The 18,831-nt window shown below is 40.3% G+C and overlaps 1 protein-coding gene and 1 long non-coding RNA gene across 6 annotated transcripts in view; one reads left to right on the forward strand and one right to left on the reverse strand.

Moving 5' to 3' along the window:
- Positions 1-18,831, forward strand: part of CFAP97 (cilia and flagella associated protein 97) — a 47,463-nt gene that overhangs the window by 16,226 nt on the left and 12,406 nt on the right. For all 5 annotated transcript variants that reach the window (XM_050792591.1, XM_050792592.1, XM_050792595.1 and 2 more), the window contains exon 3: positions 14,824-15,089. In XM_050792591.1, coding sequence (XP_050648548.1) covers positions 14,824-15,089 — 266 coding nt within the window. The remainder of the gene's footprint in view (positions 1-14,823; positions 15,090-18,831) is intronic.
- LOC126955728 (uncharacterized) lies at positions 7,386-13,013 on the reverse strand. Its single transcript, XR_007726054.1, has 4 exons — positions 12,899-13,013; positions 10,015-10,107; positions 8,818-9,016; positions 7,386-7,937 (listed from the first exon to the last, which is right to left on the reverse strand). It is a non-coding gene; the product is annotated as an uncharacterized LOC126955728 (long non-coding RNA).

Below are 18,831 nucleotides of genomic sequence, written 5' to 3' on the forward strand. Positions count from 1 at the left end.
CCTCTTAAAGTATGTGTATTTACATATGGAGCATAAATATTAAATGCTATGAATTTGCATTGATTGTTCTAGTAGTTTTTTTTTTTTTTTTTTTTTTTTTTTTGAGACGGAGTCTCGCTCTGTCACCCAGGCTGGAGTGCAGTGGCCGGATCTCAGCTCACTGCAAGCTCCGCCTCCCGGGTTTAGCCATTCTCCTGCCTCAGCCTCCCGAGTAGCTGGGATTACAGGCGCCTGCCACTTCGCCCGGCTAGTTTTTTGTATTTTTTAGTAGAGACGGGGTTTCACCGTGTTAGCCAGGATGGTCTCGATCTCCTGACCTCGTGATCCGCCAGTCTCGGCCTCCCAAAGTGCTGGGATTACAGGCTTGAGACACCACGCCCGGCCGATATTTTTTATTGTTGGGAATAATTGATATTATTAGTAACTTTACTAAATACTGTATTTTACCATAAAAATATCTGGAATATCATTTGTATTATTTGGTATAGTAGTTTGTATTTGTATAATACATATTTTATTTTAGTGCCTTACAAACTCACAATGCCTAAAGAAAACAGGTGGATAAGATAAATGAGAGAAGGGGAGCTAGATGTTTTTCCGCTTGCGATAGAGACACGGGCATGTTTCGCTTTCTTATGCACGACAGGCAGCAGCGCTCAGGCTAACACCCGATGTGGTGTCCTCATATCAGGGACAGCGGCAAGAATGCTGGCAAATGAGAGAACTCAGAGCAAACTAAAGAGGACTCTTTAGACTTTTAAGTTAGAGGTTAAAGAGCATTACTTACAAATAATTACCAAATTGATGAAAAACATTAAGTTGCTTTAAGATATAAGGTATTTTTGAACTAGAATAGTCTTTTTGCTTTGTTTCTGTATCAATTTATTATTATTTATATTTAGTTTGAAAGTAACAATTTTCCAGTTCAAATAAAAGCAATTTCAAAGTTTTATCTTTGGACTAGTTAATAGAACTAATAACACTGGGTAGGTTTTAGGTCAGTTGATGATAAAGTTTTTAAATTGTAAATAGAATTCTCTTCCTTTGTTTGAAATGTTAAAGTCTTTAGCTAGATAAATTACATATGGTAGCAATGTAAGGGCATAAATACCTTGTTAGTAGAACACGGTCAAATTGACAAAGTGTATTTAGGAGCAGTTCACACTTGATGTTCCCTCTTTTGTAGGTTTTGTTTTTTGTTTTTGAGACAAGGTCTTTGTCGTCCAGGCTGGAGTGAAGTCACATGACCACAGCTCACTGCAGCCTTGACCTCCTGGGCTTAAGTAATCCTCCTGCCTCAGCTTCCTGAGTACCTAGGACCACAGTCATGCCCCACCACTCCTGGCTAATATTTTTTATTTTTGTAGAGATGAGGTTTTACTATGTTGCACAGGCTGCCTCGAACTCCTGGCCTCAAGCAAACCTCCTACCACAGCCTCCCAAAGGGCTGGGGTTACGGGTGCATGCCACTGCATCTGGCACTTTTGTAGGCATTTTTTCCCCCTTTCTCTGATTGTACCTGTTGATTGTTTAGAGTCTCTGAAAAATCACACTCAGTGTTGGCCGTCACCATCTAGTGGCTAAGCCTCCATCCCATAAATCTTTCCTGATAAACGCTTATTCAGCCTCTTAGAACTTTCAGCATTAAAGAGTTTTCTATTCATGCCCTCAATTCCTCCCAAAAGAACTAAAGTGATCTTTTACAAAGTAAATTAAAAAAAAAAAAAAGGAAATCGGTCCTACTAGTTTCCACTCTTCAGTGACTTACTCTTATATTAAAATAATACCTGGCCAGGAGCGGTGGCTCACACCTATAATCCCAGCACCTTTGGAGGTGGAGGTGGGCAGATCACTTGAGGTCAGGAGTTTGGGAGCAGCCTGGCCAACATGGCAAAACCCCATCTCTACAAATAATACAAAAAATTAGCCGAGCGTGGTAGCACACGCCTGTATTCTCAGGTACTCGGGAGGCTGAGGCATGAGAATTGCTTGAGCCTGGGAGGTGGAGGTTGCAGTAAGCTAAGATTGCACCACTGCACTCCAGCCTGGATGACAGAGCGAGACTCCCATCTCAAAAAAACAAACAAACAAAAAATGTATCTACGTGTGTATATATATATGAAGCCAGGCACAGCGGCACATGCCTATAATCCCAGCTACTTTGAAGGCTGAGGCCAGAGCCAGAGGGTCCCTTGAGTCCCACCTAGGCAACATAGTGAAACCCATATATTATTATTAAAATAATAATAATATCAGCCGGGCATGGTGCTCATGCCTGTAATCCCAGCACTTTGGGAGGCTGAGGCAGGCAGATCACGAGGTAAAGAAATCGAAACCATCCTGGCCAACCTGGTGAAACCCCGTCTCTACTAAAAATACAAAAATTAGCCAGGCGTGGTGGCGGGTGCCTATAGTCCCAGCTACTCAGGGGGTTGAGGCAGGAGAATAGCCTGAACCTGGGAGGCGGAGATTGCAGTGAGCAGAGATCGTGCCACTGCACTGCACTAAGATCGTGTTGCACTCCAGCCTGGCAACAGAGCGAGACTCCATCTCAAAAAAATGATAATAATATCTAAATTCCTTATTGTTGCCTAACAGACTCTCATCCCAGGCAGTGCATTAATATCACCTAGAGAACTCTTAAAACAAATACTGACGCCCAGGCTCTGCCCACAGGGATTCCGATGCATTTGGTCTAGTATGCTGTTAAGATTGATGAGAACCGTTGCTCTATGTTGTATGGATATTGCTGACCTTTTGGACCTGATGTCGTATTACTGTGCTCCAGTCACACTTGCTGTTGCTGCTACTGTTGTAAGGACACTCCAGGTTTTTTCCCAGTGGTGGGGCACTTGCATTGCCGCGGCCCTTTTTCTTTGCACAGGGCTCTGCTTCTACCTGTTTCTCAAGTCTCTCAGTTTATACACCACTGCCTCACAGAGCCTTTTTCTAGGCATCTATCTTCGGGAGCTTTTACACACCTCTCTGTGTCGCAAAAGTGTGTTTCCCTCCATCGAGATAGTTACCGCACCCTGAAATTAGTGTAGTTTGTTTGCTCGTGTGTCCCATTGGAGTGAACGAAGGCAGGATCTTATTTCTTGTTGGAATTCCCAAATACAGGCACATAGTAGACAGTATTTGTGGACTGAAGGGACTGTCAGGAAGCGGCTTCTGTTGCTCAGCTCTGCTGGTTAGGAAATGTATTTCATATGTTTCGGGGAAATTTGCTTTTGTAACAGTTGCCCATTCCTGTTAAATTTGCCATCTGAAATACATAGACAGTCTGTGCATCCTTCTGCATTATAATCTTTAAGAAGTTTGATGAATATTCTCCCCTGGGTAAAATCTCTAATTTTTAATCAAGCCATCTGGGGTAACAATTTTCACTTTTTTCTTCTAATTCTTATGGCCACTTCCCAGTCTGTGTGTTCATTAATTAAGCTAGAGCATACGATTCGCTAGGTGGATGCTTCATTGGGTTGATAGACAGCAGGCTGCAGCTGTCTCCTGCTGCTCTGAATTTCCAGCACCAACCTCAAGTGTGCTAACACAACTTTTAAACATTTTGATCGTAGGACCCTTTTACATTCGGAAAAGTTATTGAGGATTCTGAAGAGCTTTTGTTTATATAGGCTATAGCTTATATCCATAAATATTTACCATATTAGAAATTAAACATTTTTAAAATAGTTGTTTAATAGTAGTAATAAACTCATTATATAGTTGCCATATAATGTAAGTAACATATGTCATGAAAAAGCTGTATGTCCAAAAAATCAGTGATTTTTGCTTATCACTAGTGTCTGGTTTAATAGAACATAGCTGGATTCTCAAATCACCTTCTGCTTATAATCTATTATAATCTATATATCATTGGCTGAAGGATATATAGAAAATCTGGCATATACAAAATGTGGTTCAGAAATGAAGGAGTATTTTAATAACCTTTTCCGTTAATTGTGGATTTTTTTTTATACCACAAGTCGTATTTTCTGTTTCCTTTTCTTTTTTTTTTTTTTTTTTGAGACAGTCTCACTCTGTCGCCCAGGCTGCAGTGCAGTGGTGCGAGCTCGGCTCACTGCAACCTCTGCCTCCCAGGTTGAAGCGATTCTCCCGCCTCAGCCTCCCGAGTAGCTGGGATTACAGCTGCCCTCCACCACACCCGGCTAATTTTTGTATTTTTAGTAGAGATGGGGTTTCACCATGTTGGTCAGGCTGGTCTGGAACTCCTGACCTCAGGTGATCTGCCTGCCTTGGCCTCTCAAAGTGCTGGGATTACATGTGTAAGCCACCTCGCCCAGCTCACAAGCAGTAGTTTCTTAGATGTTGCAATGTGAAATCTGAAATTAATCTCAATTAACTTTTAATTGTGAATTTCAGAGTCTGTTACATTAAAACATATTGGTATTTCTCTTTTTTTTTTTTTTTACTATTATACTTTAAGTTCTAGGGTACATGTGCATAATGTGCAGGTTTGTTACATATGTATACTTGTGCTGTGTTGGTGTGCTGCACCCATCAACTCATCAGCACCCATCAACTCGTCATTTACATCAGGTATAACTCCCAATGCAATCCCTCCCCCCTCCCCCCTCCCCATGATAGGCCCCGGTGTGTGATGTTCCCCTTCCCGAGTCCAAGTGATCTCATTGTTCATTTCCCACCTATGAGTGAGAACATGCAGTGTTTGGTTTTCTGTTCTTGCGATAGTTTGCTGAGAATGATGGTTTCCAACTGCATCCATGTCCCTACAAAGGACACAAACTCATCCTTTTTTATGGCTGCATAGTATTCCATGGTGTATATGTGCCACATTTTCTTAATCCAGTCTGTCACTGATGGACACTTGGGTTGATTCCAAGTCTTTGCTATTGTGAATAGTGCTGCAATGAACATATGTGTGCATGTGTCTTTATAGCAGCATGATTTATAATCCTTTGGGTATATACCCAGTAATGGGATGGCTGGGTCATATGGTACTTGTAGTTCTAGATCCTTGAGGAATTGCCATACTGTTTTCCATAATGGTTGAACTAGTTTACAATCCTACCAACAGTGTAAAAGTGTTCCTGTTTCTCCACATCCTCTCCAGCACCTGTTGTTTCCTGACTTTTTAATGATTGCCATTCTAACTGGTGTGAGATGGTATCTCATTGTGGTTTTGATTTGCATTTCTCTGATGGCCGGTGATGACGAGCATTTTTTCATGTGTCTGTTGGCTGTATGCATGTCTTCTTTTGAGAAATGTCTGTTTATATCCTTTGCCTACTTTTTGATGGGGTGGTTTGTTTTTTTCTTGTAAATTTGTTTGAGTTCTTTGTAGGTTCTGTATATTAGCCCTTTGTCAGATAGGTAGATTGCAAAAATTTTCTCCCATTCTGTAGGTTGCCTGTTCACTCTGATGGTAGTTTCTTTTGCTGTGCAGAAGCTCTTTAGTTTAATTAGATCCCATTTGTCAATTTTGGCTTTTCTTGCCGTTGCTTTTGGTGTTTTAGACATGAAGTCCTTGGCCATGCCTATGTCCTGAATGGTATTACCTAGGTTTTCTTCTAGGGTTTTTATGGTATTAAGTCTAACATTTAAGTCTCTAATCCATCTTGAATTAATTTTCGTATAAGGAGTAAGGAAAGGATCCAGTTTCAGCTTTCTACTTATGGCTAGCCAATTTTCCCAGCACCATTTATTAAATAGGGAATCCTTTCCCCATTTCTTGTTTTTCTCAGGTTTGTCAAAGATCAGATGGCTGTAGATGTGTGGTATTATTTCTGAGGACTGTGTTCTGTTCCATTGGTCTAACATGTTGATATTTCTTGATTGAGTTTTAATGTATATTTTACTTATGCATGGTTTTGTAATGTGACATATTGGGTATTTGAAAAATATTGTTTCACTGAGCTTACAAATGTTGGCAGGCCAGGCACAGTGGCTATGCCTGTCATCCCAGCACTTTGGGAGGCAGAGGTAGGCAGATCACTTGGGCCCAGGAGTTTGAGACCAGCCTGAGCAACATGATGAAACCCTGTCTCTACAAAAAATACAAAAATTACCTAGGCATGGTGGTGTGTGATTTCTGTAGTCTCAGCTACTGGGGGAGGTTGAGATAGGAGGATCACTTGAGCCAGGGAGTTGGAGGTTGCAGTGAACTGAGATCATGCTACTCCATTCCAACCTAGGAGACAGAGCAAGACACTATCTCAAAAAAAAAAAAAAAAAAAAGTTGGTAAATTTCAGAATACATTATATAGAAATCATAGTTGTTCATATCACTACCAGCCTCATCAGAAAGCTCTTGAGAAGCTGTCAAACTCATGGTGGCAGATACAAGTTTACCTAAAATACTATTTTTGGCTAAAAAGCTCAAATTTTATTATTGGTAATAAATACTGTCAACTGTTTTCCTCAAAGTGACAGAGTTGTTTTTTTTTTTTTTTTTTTTTTTTTTTTTTTTTGAGACGGAGTCTTGCTCTGTCACCCAGGCTGGAGTGCAGTGGCCGGATCTCAGCTCACTGCAAGCTCCTCCTCTCGGGTTCACGCCATTCTCCTGCCTCAGCCTCCCGAGTAGCTGGGACTACAGGCACCTGCCACTTCGCCCGGCTAGTTTTTTGTATTTTTTAGTAGAGACGGGGTTTCACCGTGTTAGCCAGGATGGTCTCGATCTCCTGACCTCGTGATCCGCCCGTCTCGGCCTCCCAAAGTGCTGGGATTACAGGCTTGAGCCACCGCGCCCGGCCCAGAGTTGTTCTTTAAGATTATATTTGTAATGCAAAAATTGGATAGTGGTTGAAATTAAATCATAAAATTTCATGAGATAATGCAGATTGCTCACTAATATTGTGTAATAACATATATCTTGATATATTTGGTTTTTTTCTTGTGCGTCAAACTTCTATTGCTGCATTGCTCTTCCTTCATAATTCTTACTGTGATTTCTGTGTGTTGAACCCATTTCCCGTTCAGAAAAAAAAGGTGCAGCTCACTGCCAGCACTCATTTCTTGGGGCAAATGGGAAATGTGTTAAAAAGTGGCAGCCTATTGTTTGGCATTAAAAAATATTGTTCTTATAAGATTAGGTTAAAAAATTGATTGAAGAGAGAAATGTTCTAGAAGATAAATTAAAATGTTTAATATGTCTAGTGGGCTTTACTTTTTAAATATGGGCTTGTTTGACTAAATCATAATTTTTATTTTTAAGGGGACACTTCCATTTTTTAAAATGTTGTAAGTATTATTTGATCCCACAAATTATAAACCCCACTGTACCCTAGGAAAGAGCATAAAAAACAAGCATACAAAAGGAAGGTGTTGTTTCAGCCAATCAAAAAAAGCTTCTTACAGGAAGGAAACACTGGACTCTTAGAATTGTCAAGTTTTTAAAAACCGTCTAATAGAAAATAGTCTGATTTCTGGGCTTTTTGTTCAGGGTCATCAGTGATTATCCAGGATTTTGAATACAAGAAAGAAATTCTGAATGAAACAATGTTTCTCATATAACAGGCCGCCCAAAGATAGAATAGGCTTCAGGGTTGACTGAGTGGCTCAAAACGTCATCAGGGACCTACTTTCCAGCACTGTTCCTCCAGCCCTGGTGTTGGCTTCATTCTTAGGCTGCTAGGAGATGTCTGCAGCTGTTCTCAGTGTCCACCTTCAGACACCACAGTGTCCGCCTTCAGACACCACAGTGCCCGCCTTCAGACACCACAGTGCCCGCCTTCAGACACCACAGTGCCCGCCTTCAGACACCACAGTGTCCAGAGGAAGAGACACTGTCTCTTCTCTGACTCTCGGAATGGAGAAAACTTCTTAAAGAAATGTGGCCCAGTTAGCTTCCACTTAGGTCTCCTTGTCCAGAACTGGTTACACTTCCATTCCCAAACCAGTCGTTGGTAGGGAAATGGGATTATCCGGGGCCAAGCAGGCTCATCCTGGAAGTCAGGGATCTGTGAAGTAGGAGGAAAATAGATGTACAGTAAGTAATTGGGCAGCCAACTTTGTCCAACAGAGCTTCTCAAACTTCAGTATGCAGACGGTTAAGCCAGGGATACTGTTAAAATGTAGATTCGGGTTCAGTAAAACTAAGGTAAGAGCTAAATTGGCATTTCTAACCAGCTCCTACTGGTGATACCCGTGCTGCAGATCTAGGGACCTTGGTCTGAATATCGAGACAGTCAGTAAACTATTTGGTTCTATTGAAAATAAAGCATTCTTCACTCTTCCTATCTAACCCATTTCTGAAACTTAATTGGATATAGAGAACCTAAATCTTTTTAACTTTTAAATAAGAAAAATAATCCTACCCCAAACTCTGAACAGTTCCCCAGTTATAATTAAATTGAAATACTGTTGAAAAACATTGAACACAGATGCTGAGCTAAAATGTAGAAGGGAAGCTTTATTCATAGTAGTGCATAGAAGAGATTTGCCAGCAGGTGGCGCTCGGGGCTTTTTAAGGCACGGGAACAAACATGGCATTTTGCCAGTTGATACCTCTGTTATTGGAGTCCATAACATAAAAATCCACCAAGGATTCTTTATAATAATAAAGCATTTTAAACACTATTTATGACTGTCAGTCTATTACATAAGGTATGGCCATCATTTTTCAAAATTATTCATGCTCGATTTACACAGTGAAGCATTTCAGATCCAAAATTCTTTTCCTATGTTTTCTTTATTTTCCACCGTATAACTGCAACTGTGGTCACGGTAGGTGGGTATGTATGCAGAGCCAGGCTTGTGCCTTTTCTGCATTCATCTCTAAATATACTTTATCACTTCTAACTTCTACTAACTAAGCTTTTCTAGGCTGCTTTGCTTTACCTGATTTCTTCACTGCCTTTTCCACTTCCTGGAACATAAATCCACTTAGTGTGGGGAGGATAATGGTGAAGACGACACATGAGCCTGTCAGAGCACGGCTGAGGCAGGAATGCAGCATATTCTCTGCATCTTTTCAGTGTAAACATTTTCACGGACTTCAGTACAGAGGTTCAGTAAACCAGTTTACTGCTAGTGAATACTGAGTAAAAAATTTGCAAATTAACAGCCATATTAGGTGAGCGTTCAGACAATGAAGGATACCTATAGCCAACCACATCAACATTTATTGGTTTAAAAGAACTTTTTTTTTTTTTTTTTTTGAGGCAGAGTCTCGCTCTGTCACCCAGGCTGGAGTGCAGTGGCGCAATCTAGCTCACTGCAGCCTCCACCTCCCGGGTTCAAGCGATTCTCCTGCCTCAGCCTCCTGAGTTGCTGGGATTACAGGCACGTACCACCACGCCCAGGTAATTTTTGTATTTTTAGTAGAGATGGAGTTTCATCTTATTGGCCAGGCTGGTCGTGAACTCCTGACCTCAGGTGATCCGCCTGTCTCAGCCTCCCAAAGTGTTGGGATTACAGGTGTGAGCCACCACGCCCAGCCCTTTTGTTGTTTATGAAATAGAAATTTGAACTATAAAATATTAAACCTATGAAACAAAGATTAATAAAAGAATGTAAAATTAAATCTACCAGTATAGGGCATGGAATGATGAAACAGTGTTGAACCAAGGTAAAGACAGTTTTGAAAGTGGAATAAAATTTAGGCTTCTGGGTGTTAGCGACATGATCACAAACAAGCCAGCAACTGTTCTGAGCTTCGGGCACTCTATTTGTGGGAGGAGATTGTTGATACATGTTGCTAGGGCCCATTCTAACTTCAGAGTTCTTCGGGTTCTGTGAGAAATAGTGGAAGAAGGGAAGATCGTTGCAGACTGGCAGTATTAGATACGGGACTTTAAAGTGGATCTTGAAAGATTAGTCGAATTTCTGAATATTCAACCTCTTTTAGCTCAAGGGTGGCTGAGTTGGGGAATTTTCCACCTCCGTGCAAAGCTGCCTTTGCTATGAAAATGTCAAAAAGTGGTTGGAATTAGATCCTTGATCTTAAGCTGTAAATCCCTGAATAGGCAGAGAGGGCATTAAACAAATGGAGTAGTAAACAGAAGTTTAGACATCAAGTTATGGCATGAATCTCACCTATTTGGAGAGCATTGAAGAAGTTGACCACACTAGATTCGAAGGTATGTTTCCTATTTTGTGTAGGTAAAATTAGGTCTCTTTAAAAAGAATCTGAAACAGCAAAATTTAAAACATTTTAGAAATACGTTACCTCAAAATCTACTATATAAACTATGAAATAATCACTACAGGATGTATTTTGAGAAGAAAAATAAATATAAGAAATGGGATTAAAGAAGCAGTGGTGAGCAAAGAAACTGGTTAAATTTTTTGCTAAAATGATACCAATGTGTGAGGGATTGAAGTGCCTTGTTTAAGGGGAAGATACAGACCCTGTTATGCTCTGTAAGAAAGGAGATGCCCATACTGAGATTAGCTATCAGCACGTCCTGCCTGGCAGCACATTTTATCCTTTCTTCCTGGCAAACTGCAGGAAATCTCAATACCCCCAACACACTACCAAGTATTGCCAAACATTTAAGAAAAGCAAAAGCCAACAGAGAAACACCAGACTCATAGCTGAAGAGTGTAATACTTCAGAGTCTTAAAAGAGCAAGCTTGATGATTTTAGGATCTTCGAGGACAAAACTGTTTTCACTAATAAGACTATCCCGGCTGGCACGGTGGCTCATCCCTGTAATCCCAGCACTTTGGGAGGTGAGGTGGGAGGATCACCTGAGGTCAGGAGTTCGAGACCCGGCTGACCAACATGGAAAAACCCCGTCTCTACTAAAAATACAAAATTAGCTGGGCGTGGTGGCACATGTTTGTAATCCCAGCTACTAGGGAGGCTGAGGCAGGAGAATCGCTTGAACCTGGGAAGCGGAGGTTGCAGTGAGCTGAGATCATACCATTGCACTCCAGCCTAGGCAACAAGAGCAAAACTCTGTCTCAAAAAAAAAAAAAAAAAAAAAAAAAAAGACTATGACTATACCTTAATTTGCTTTTTATTTATTTTTTTGAGACAGAGTCTCACTCTGTTGCGCAGGCTGGAGTGCAGTGGTGTGATCTCTGCTCACTGCAACCTCCACCTCCCGGGTTCAAGCAATTCTCATGCCTCAGCCTCCCCAGTAACTGGGATTACAGGCATGTGCCACCACGCCTAGCTAATTTTTGTATTTTTGTAGTATTTTTGTCTGCAGACAAAAGTCTGCGGAGACAAGGTTTTAAGCCAGGCATTAAAGACTTGCAAAACCATTAAACTCTGCCACTCGCTGGCTTTTTAAAATAAAAATGTTATGTTCACATATAATTGGTTTATTATTTTTAGAGGAATTAATAGCTTTAAAACACTTAATTTCTAGCATGGTAACTATTGGTAAATGTAACCCACATACACATTCTTTGGGGTCCTCAGTCTTTAGGAGGGTGTTAAGGGGTCCTGAGGTCTAGGGGAATGGAATTAGAATAGGTGATCAGACTATTCATAATGCTGCAAACTTTTGGAGAAAATCTTAGAGAAAAAATTTTTAAACTCAGTCAGTCTTCCAAAATAGAAAAGAATGAGAAAAAACAGTAACAAAACTTTGGTTAAAGATTACAGAAAAAAGGCCGGGCGCGGTGGCTCAAGCCTGTAATCCCAGCACTTTGGGAGGCCGAGACGGGCGGATCACGAGGTCAGGAGATCGAGACCATCCTGGTTAACACGGTGAAACCTCGTCTCTACTAAAAAAAAAAACAAAAAACTAGCCGGGCGAGGTGGCGGGCGTCTGTAGTCCCAGCTACTCGGGAGGCTGAGGCAGGAGAATGGCGTGAACCCGGGAGACGGAGCTTGCAGTGAGCTGAGATCCGGCCACTGCACTCCAGCCTGGGCGACAGAGCGAGACTCCGTCTCAAAAAAAAAAAAAAAAAAAGATTACAGAAAAAGTGCAAACAATGCAAGTGGGTGGCTGGGTGATTTTAACTTATCAGAAGATACTATCAGAGCACATTAAAAAAACCCAGAAGTATTAGCCTTAAAAATGAAGGAAATTCTGACATAATGCTACATGGGTGAATCTTGAGGACATGATGCTGAGTGAAATAAGGCAGTCTCAAAAAGACAAGTGCTGTATGATTATATCAGATGCTTGGAGTGGTTGAAATTATAGAGACAAAGAATGGTGGCTTCCAGAGGCTAAGGGAAGGCAGCAATGGGGAGTTAGTGTTTAATGGATACAGAATTTGTTTTACACAATGGAAGGAGTTTTGGAAATGGTTGGTGGTGATGGTTACACAATATGAATATATTCAGTACCACTGAACTGTATACTTACAAATGGTTAATGTGGTAAATTTTGTGTTCCATGTATTTTGCCACAATAAAAAACACTAGCCCTGTCTGATAGGGTTTCTGTTATGCTAAATATGAGTGCTCAATATATGCCAACAGAATTGGGAAAAAAGTAAACAAAATTCAGCCTAAAAAAGTATTTAAAATAGTATAGGAAGAATGAAAATAAGGGCTAGAAAAATATATGCCAGGCATATCTCCTTTAACAAGGAGAAAATAAAACTTATCAATCTATTAATATACAAAATAGAACTCAAGATGTGAAAATCACTAAAAGAGATAGAGAAGGGTGTTTTACATTAGTAAATGGTCAAATACATCAAAAAGATAAAAGTCATTGATTTGAAATGTGTGATAAAGGCAAAACAGAACTGGAAAATAACATTTGGGAAGCCACATCACCATGGAAGCATTGATAATCAATTTTAACCAGTAACAAAAACTTGCATCTGCTCGTGGGATGGTCTTGGCCACAGGTATTTTGTCACACAATGATTTTTTAAAAGTGATGAACTAATCAGTTACTACTGCTACGTGACAGATTACCCCAACACTTAGGGAATAGAGAGACCCAAAGGTAGAGGTGATTCAGTGACCAGGACTACAGTCAACCAGGTGCTGTGTACTCACATCAGGTGCCTGGGCTTGGTACAACCTGAAGACCAGAACCCAAGGGCCCACATGGGGTTCTGCATGTGGCCTGGCTCCTCATGTGTCAGCCTTAGGGTAGTTGGACTTCTTTCATGGTGGCTCAGGATTCTAAGCACGTGTGTTCCAGGAAACAAGGCAGAGACCTCACTGCCTTTTATGACCTAGCCTCAGAAGTCACATAGCATCATTTCTTTCATGCTCTATTGGTTGAAATGGTCATAAACCCTCCCAGATTTAACGCAAAAGGGCATAAATCCCTACTTCTTAATGGGAGGAGTGTCAAATACTGTAAATTATAATAATCTTTAATTTAAATATTTTATATTTTAAAATCTCTTCAGTCCAACTTCTGGCCACAGATTTATTAACATTCTTCCCATATGCAAAAATGCATTCGCCCTTTCCACAGATGCGCCTACCTGGAGATCCGGGATGTAAATCATGTCCAGCTGCAGCTGAGATTCCTCAGATGTGGTTTCTTAGCTACAGCTCTTTGAGTACTTTGAGAATCTCCTGGGAAAGGCTAGGGATGAGGCACAGTTTTACTTTTAAACCCCGTAAGTCTTGGCTCTTTTATATTCTTTCTAAATTTTGTTTGAAAACTGGCCAGTTGTTTTTATTATTTTTTTAGTTCACTTCTCTGTGTCCGTTCTTATTGTGGGTAAAGTAGACCACTGGTACCTTTGGCGTTCTGCTTGGAGCTCTGCTCGGCCAGATCTACCAGTGCAGTTGTTAGTTTTTCCATTTCCCTTAACACAAGCACACTGTTGCTAAACATTTTGCCATTTCATCTTCTGAGACTTCATCAACAGCCTTCTCTAGGCCCTTGCAGCTCTGCTGGCCACCAGGTCCCAAAGCAGGTCCCGAAGCTGGTACTAAGTTTGTTCCAGGAGCACCTCATTTCCTGTGCCATGGTTAGGCACTTTGATCCTGGCCTTTGAGTCTTTGCAGGTTGCTGCTTCACACAACTAAGTTTTGTGGTGATGTGTTAGCAGAACAGCAGTAACTAATATAAAATAGAGAACATTGCCATCATCCTAGAAAATGTGCTTCATGCCCCACTTTGATCAAAACCCACCCTTCAGCCTGGTGCAGTGGCTCATGTCTGTAATCCCAGCACTTTGGGGGGTCGACACAGGTGGATCACCTGAGGTCAGGAGTTCAAGACCAGCCTGGCCAACATGATGAAGCTCCCATCTCTACTAAAAATACAAAAATTAGCCGGGCGTGGTGGCGGATGCCTCTAATCCCAGCTACTCAGGAGGCTGAGGGACAGAGCAAGACCCTGTCTCAAAAAAAAAAAAAAAAAAATTAGAGAAAAATAGCTTACTATTAATTTCCTTTAGAATTGAATTTTAAAGGGCTTATAGATAAATTAATCTAGAAGCCTTGTTCTACAAAAGGAACCTGGTGAGCATAAAATACTAAGCTATGTCCAATTTTTTACAACAAAGTTGTAATCCGGATGTCATTAGTATTATTTCATATATACTTTTTCATGTATTCATACATATTTTTAAGGGTTAAAGCATGTACCACCAGGCCGGTTACAGTGGCTTACGCCTGCAATCCCAGCACTTTGGGAGGCTGAGGTGGATGGATCACCTGAGGTCAGGAGTTCAAGACCAGCCTGGCCAACATGGTAAAACCCCATCCTTACTAAAAATACCAAAATTAGCCAGGCGTGGTGGCAGATGCCTGTAATCCCAGCTACTCTGGAGGCTGAGGCAGGAGAATCGCTTGAACCCAGGAGGCGGAGGTTGCAGTGAGCTGAGATTGCGCCATTGCCTTCCAGCCTGGGCAACAAGAGGGAAACTCCGTCTCAAAAGAAAGGGTGGGGGGGGAAAAGCATGTACCGCATACTTACTTTGACCGTTTTCTCTTTTTTTTGTTCTTTTCTGTAGCTTTTCTGCAATTAGATAAAAAAGGACCACAAAAGCATCACTTTGATCAACCTTCAGTAGCACCTGGGAAAAACTACTCTTTCACAAGAGAAGAGGTGAGACAGATCGATCGGGAAAATCAGAGGCTTTTGAAAGAACTGTCAAGACAGGCGGAAAAGCCAGGAAGCAAAAGTACAATTCCTAGATCAACTGATCATCCCCCAAAGTTATATCACAGTGCTCTCAACAGACAGAGGGAACAACAAAGGATTGAGAGAGAAAACTTGGTAAGTAACTAAAATAGTCATCAAAGAAAATGTGTTTGCACTGATTTGTACGTCCAATTTACAGGAAACCTCAATACAGCCAAATATTCAAACTTCATTACATAAAAGCAGGTACAGTATGTGTGGTATGAAACATATGATGTGCTGTAAGTCTGGAAGACACAATATGTATTTTTATCCAGGAAACTATATATTAAGAGACCATTGGCCAGATGCAGTGGGTCACACCTATAATTCTAGCACTCTGGGAGGCCGAGGTGGGCAGCTCGCTTGAGGCAAGGAGTTTGAGACCAGATTGTGCAATCTGGCAAAACCCCAGCTCTACCAAAAATGCAGAAATTAACTGGGCATGGTGGCACACACCCGTGATCCCAGATACTTGGGAGGCTGAGGTGGGAGGAGCATCTGAACCCGGCTGGTGTAAGTTACAGGGAGCTGAGATTCTGCCACTGGACTCCAGCCTGGGCAACAGAGCCAGACTCCATCTCAAAAAAAGAAAAAAAGAAAAAAAACGAGAGAAAGAGACCATTAAAGGAAAATACTGAAAGTTCCATTATTTATTTGCCTAGATCAGTTAAATCACTACAGTGGAACAGGAAGTGGTATCCAAGGGTAAGATACAGTGTTTCTTCTGTGAAGTATTCAGTCACTAGTGAAATCTCTCTTACTTTATTGTGTCCCGGAAAGCTAAAATAAATTGTGTATCACTTATTTTAAAGGATCAGTGTATCTCCAATAGGCCAAATTGTTAGTCTGCTACTTAAATGTATGAAACATTGATTGTTACAAATCATATAGTTTGATATTCTAAGAAAATAAAAATGGGAACTGTTGAAAATCTTCACATTTAAAACTATTATAGCATATTTTCTTCATAAGATTTAGTTTATAATAATTGCTGATATTTACTGAGCTTTTACTAAACACTAGGCATTGTTTTCTGAGTATTTTCCAAGTATTAACTTATTGAATCCTGACAACAATTCTCTGAAGTGGATAACTATTTTTATATCCACACCTTATGATGAAAAAACTGAGCTCAGACAGGTTAAGTATTTAGCACAGAGCTACTAAGTATGCTGCTGAGCCAACATTTCAAACCTGGGTAGTCTCTTAAACTAGAATTAGACCCTTAATGAACACATAAACTCTGAGCTAAAATAATTTAGAAAACTATTAAAATTATTAAGACCATTTTCAAAATTAACCCTCCTTATGTGTCATTACCAGTGTTTTCCTACGTAACCATATGCTTACGTAAACTTGTAACAACTCCTTTGTACATTTCTTTATTACCATACTAACCCCAAGATTTGGGAAGCTAGGATTACTATTTATAAAAACTAGTAGTCTTGAACCCTTCAAGAGGATTACCCTGCACGTGGCAAGGAAGAGATAACTAAGCTAGGTGAAATGAGGTTGGTGGGAGCTGAGATAGATGGTAGCGTTCCACACATCACCTTCGCAATATTCAAGATTCATTCATGTTTCATGGAAATTTGAAATTCCCATATGTCGCAAACATTTGGGATTACTTCCTTTGTTTTCACTCTCGCACCTGTCTCTGGGCTGATCTCAGTTAATAAACAATTACATTGTGCATACTATTTTACAAGTGTTAGGCATTTCAGGCAAATCCTGATAGCAATCTTACTGTAGTTACAGAAGAGTAAAAGAGACACTGGGTGGAGCACAGGAACTTCCTCAGGGTCACACAGCTAGCAGGTGTCAGAGCCCAGGTGCAAATCCAGGTTGCCTAGCTTTGGGGTTACCTTTTTTATTAACCAGCTTTATTGAGATAATTCACAGATTATTACCTATTTAAAGTATACACATTCAATGGTTTTTGGTATATTATTAAGTTGTAGTAATGTATATATAACTTAAAATTTGCCATTTTAACAATTTTTAAGTGTATAATTCAGTGGCATTAAGAATATCCACAGTGTTGGGCAACTGTCACTTTAACAATTTTTAAGTGTATAATTCAGTGGCATTAAGCGTATCCACAGTGTTGGGCAACTGTCACTACCATCTATTTCTAAAGCGTTTTCATCACTTCATACAGATGCTGTGCTTATTAAACAGCTCTCCTTTCCCCACCCGCTTATCATCTGAGGGTGTCTAGTCTACTTTCTGTCTCTATGAATTTGGCTATTCTAAATATTTCATATGAGTAGGACCATATCTGGTTTATTTCACTTAAAATGTTTTCACGTTTCATCTATATTGTAGCATGTATCAGAACCTAATTCCTTTTTATGGCTGAATACTATTCCATTGTAGGTGTAGACCTAAGCTACAGTGAATAATACTGAAGTGAATATTGGCAACTATCTGTTCATGTCCCTGCTTTTAGTTCCTTAGGGTGTACACATAGAGTAGAATTCCTGGGTCATATGGTAATTTTGTGTTTAGCTTTTTAAGGAACCTGAGTTTACTTTTTTTTTTTTTTTTTAGAGATGGAGTCTCACTCGTTGCCAGGCTGGAGTGCAGTGGCGCGATCTCAGCTCACTGCAACCTCTACCTCCCAGGTTCAAGCGATTCTTCTGCCTCAGCCTCCTGAGTAGCTGGGACTGCAGGCACCGCCACCACGCCCAGCTAATTTTTTGTATTTTTAGTAGAGATGGGGTTTCACCGTGTTAGCCAGGATGGTCTCAATCTCCTGACTACATGATCCTCCTCTGCCTCCCAAAGTGCTTCGATTACAGGCGTGAGCCACTCCACCCATTGACTTTGGTTATTTTTCTATTTAAAAAATCCTATTTGTCCAGGCCTGATGACTCATGCCTGTAATATAAATATAACTATTTATATTGAGCCTGTTTGACAGTCTTAAATACTACCTTCCTGACCAGAAGTATGGTCTTAACCATACTTCAAGCCTTCTTATACTCAACCTTAAAAAAAAAAGAGCCACATTCACTCTTTTAAGTGTGAGCTGATACTTTTTTTTTTTTTTTTTTTTTTTTTTTTTTTTTGGAGAGATGAGCTCTCACTTTGTTGCCCAGACTGGTCTCAGACTCCTGACCTCAGGCAATCCTTCCGCCTTAGCCTCCTAAAGTGCTGGGATTACAGGCGTGAGCTACTGCACCCGGGCTGATGAACTTTTTAATCTGTTTGCTAAACTGTTAATATTTAAAATATACATGCATGTGTTCAGCACACACAGACACACTTTTGTAGTTATTTCTGTGTTAGATATACTGCAAAACAGAATTCATTCCTTTGTATTTTTTATGATTTATATTCCTTCATTTGCTCTATCTCCAGTGACAGAGAACAATTCAGGTGGCTAACAGACATGATGACTAAAGCATTTCTCTTCTGGCACTCTTACATCAGTGTGTTAGCAATTCAGAGGCTATTTAGATGGAAATAATCCCAGACAAAGAAGTAGCGTTGTGCAGAAAAGATAGAGAAGGAAGGCAACGATTGTATAAAACTGACTTCTGTGCTCTACAGTTAAAAGCATACTCTTCATCTGTCCTTCTGATGAGGTTCAAAATCATCATTATTTGTTTCAATAGGTAGATACTATCCTTCCTCTCATTAAACATTGCATCCAAACAAAAATTAAGGAAATAAAAATCATTCTAGCTTACTAGCCTAGCTTATTAGCAAATTTTAAATTCAGAGAAATGAAAATTTTATCCAATAGAGAGTGTTTTTATCCAGTAGATAACTTTATCAGTAGAAAGCCTCAATGATCATTATAATTTAAATAATATTAGATTTTTAT

This window comes from Macaca thibetana, chromosome 5, assembly GCF_024542745.1.
Source record: "Macaca thibetana thibetana isolate TM-01 chromosome 5, ASM2454274v1, whole genome shotgun sequence".
In the NCBI taxonomy this organism is placed as follows: Eukaryota; Metazoa; Chordata; class Mammalia; order Primates; family Cercopithecidae; genus Macaca; species Macaca thibetana.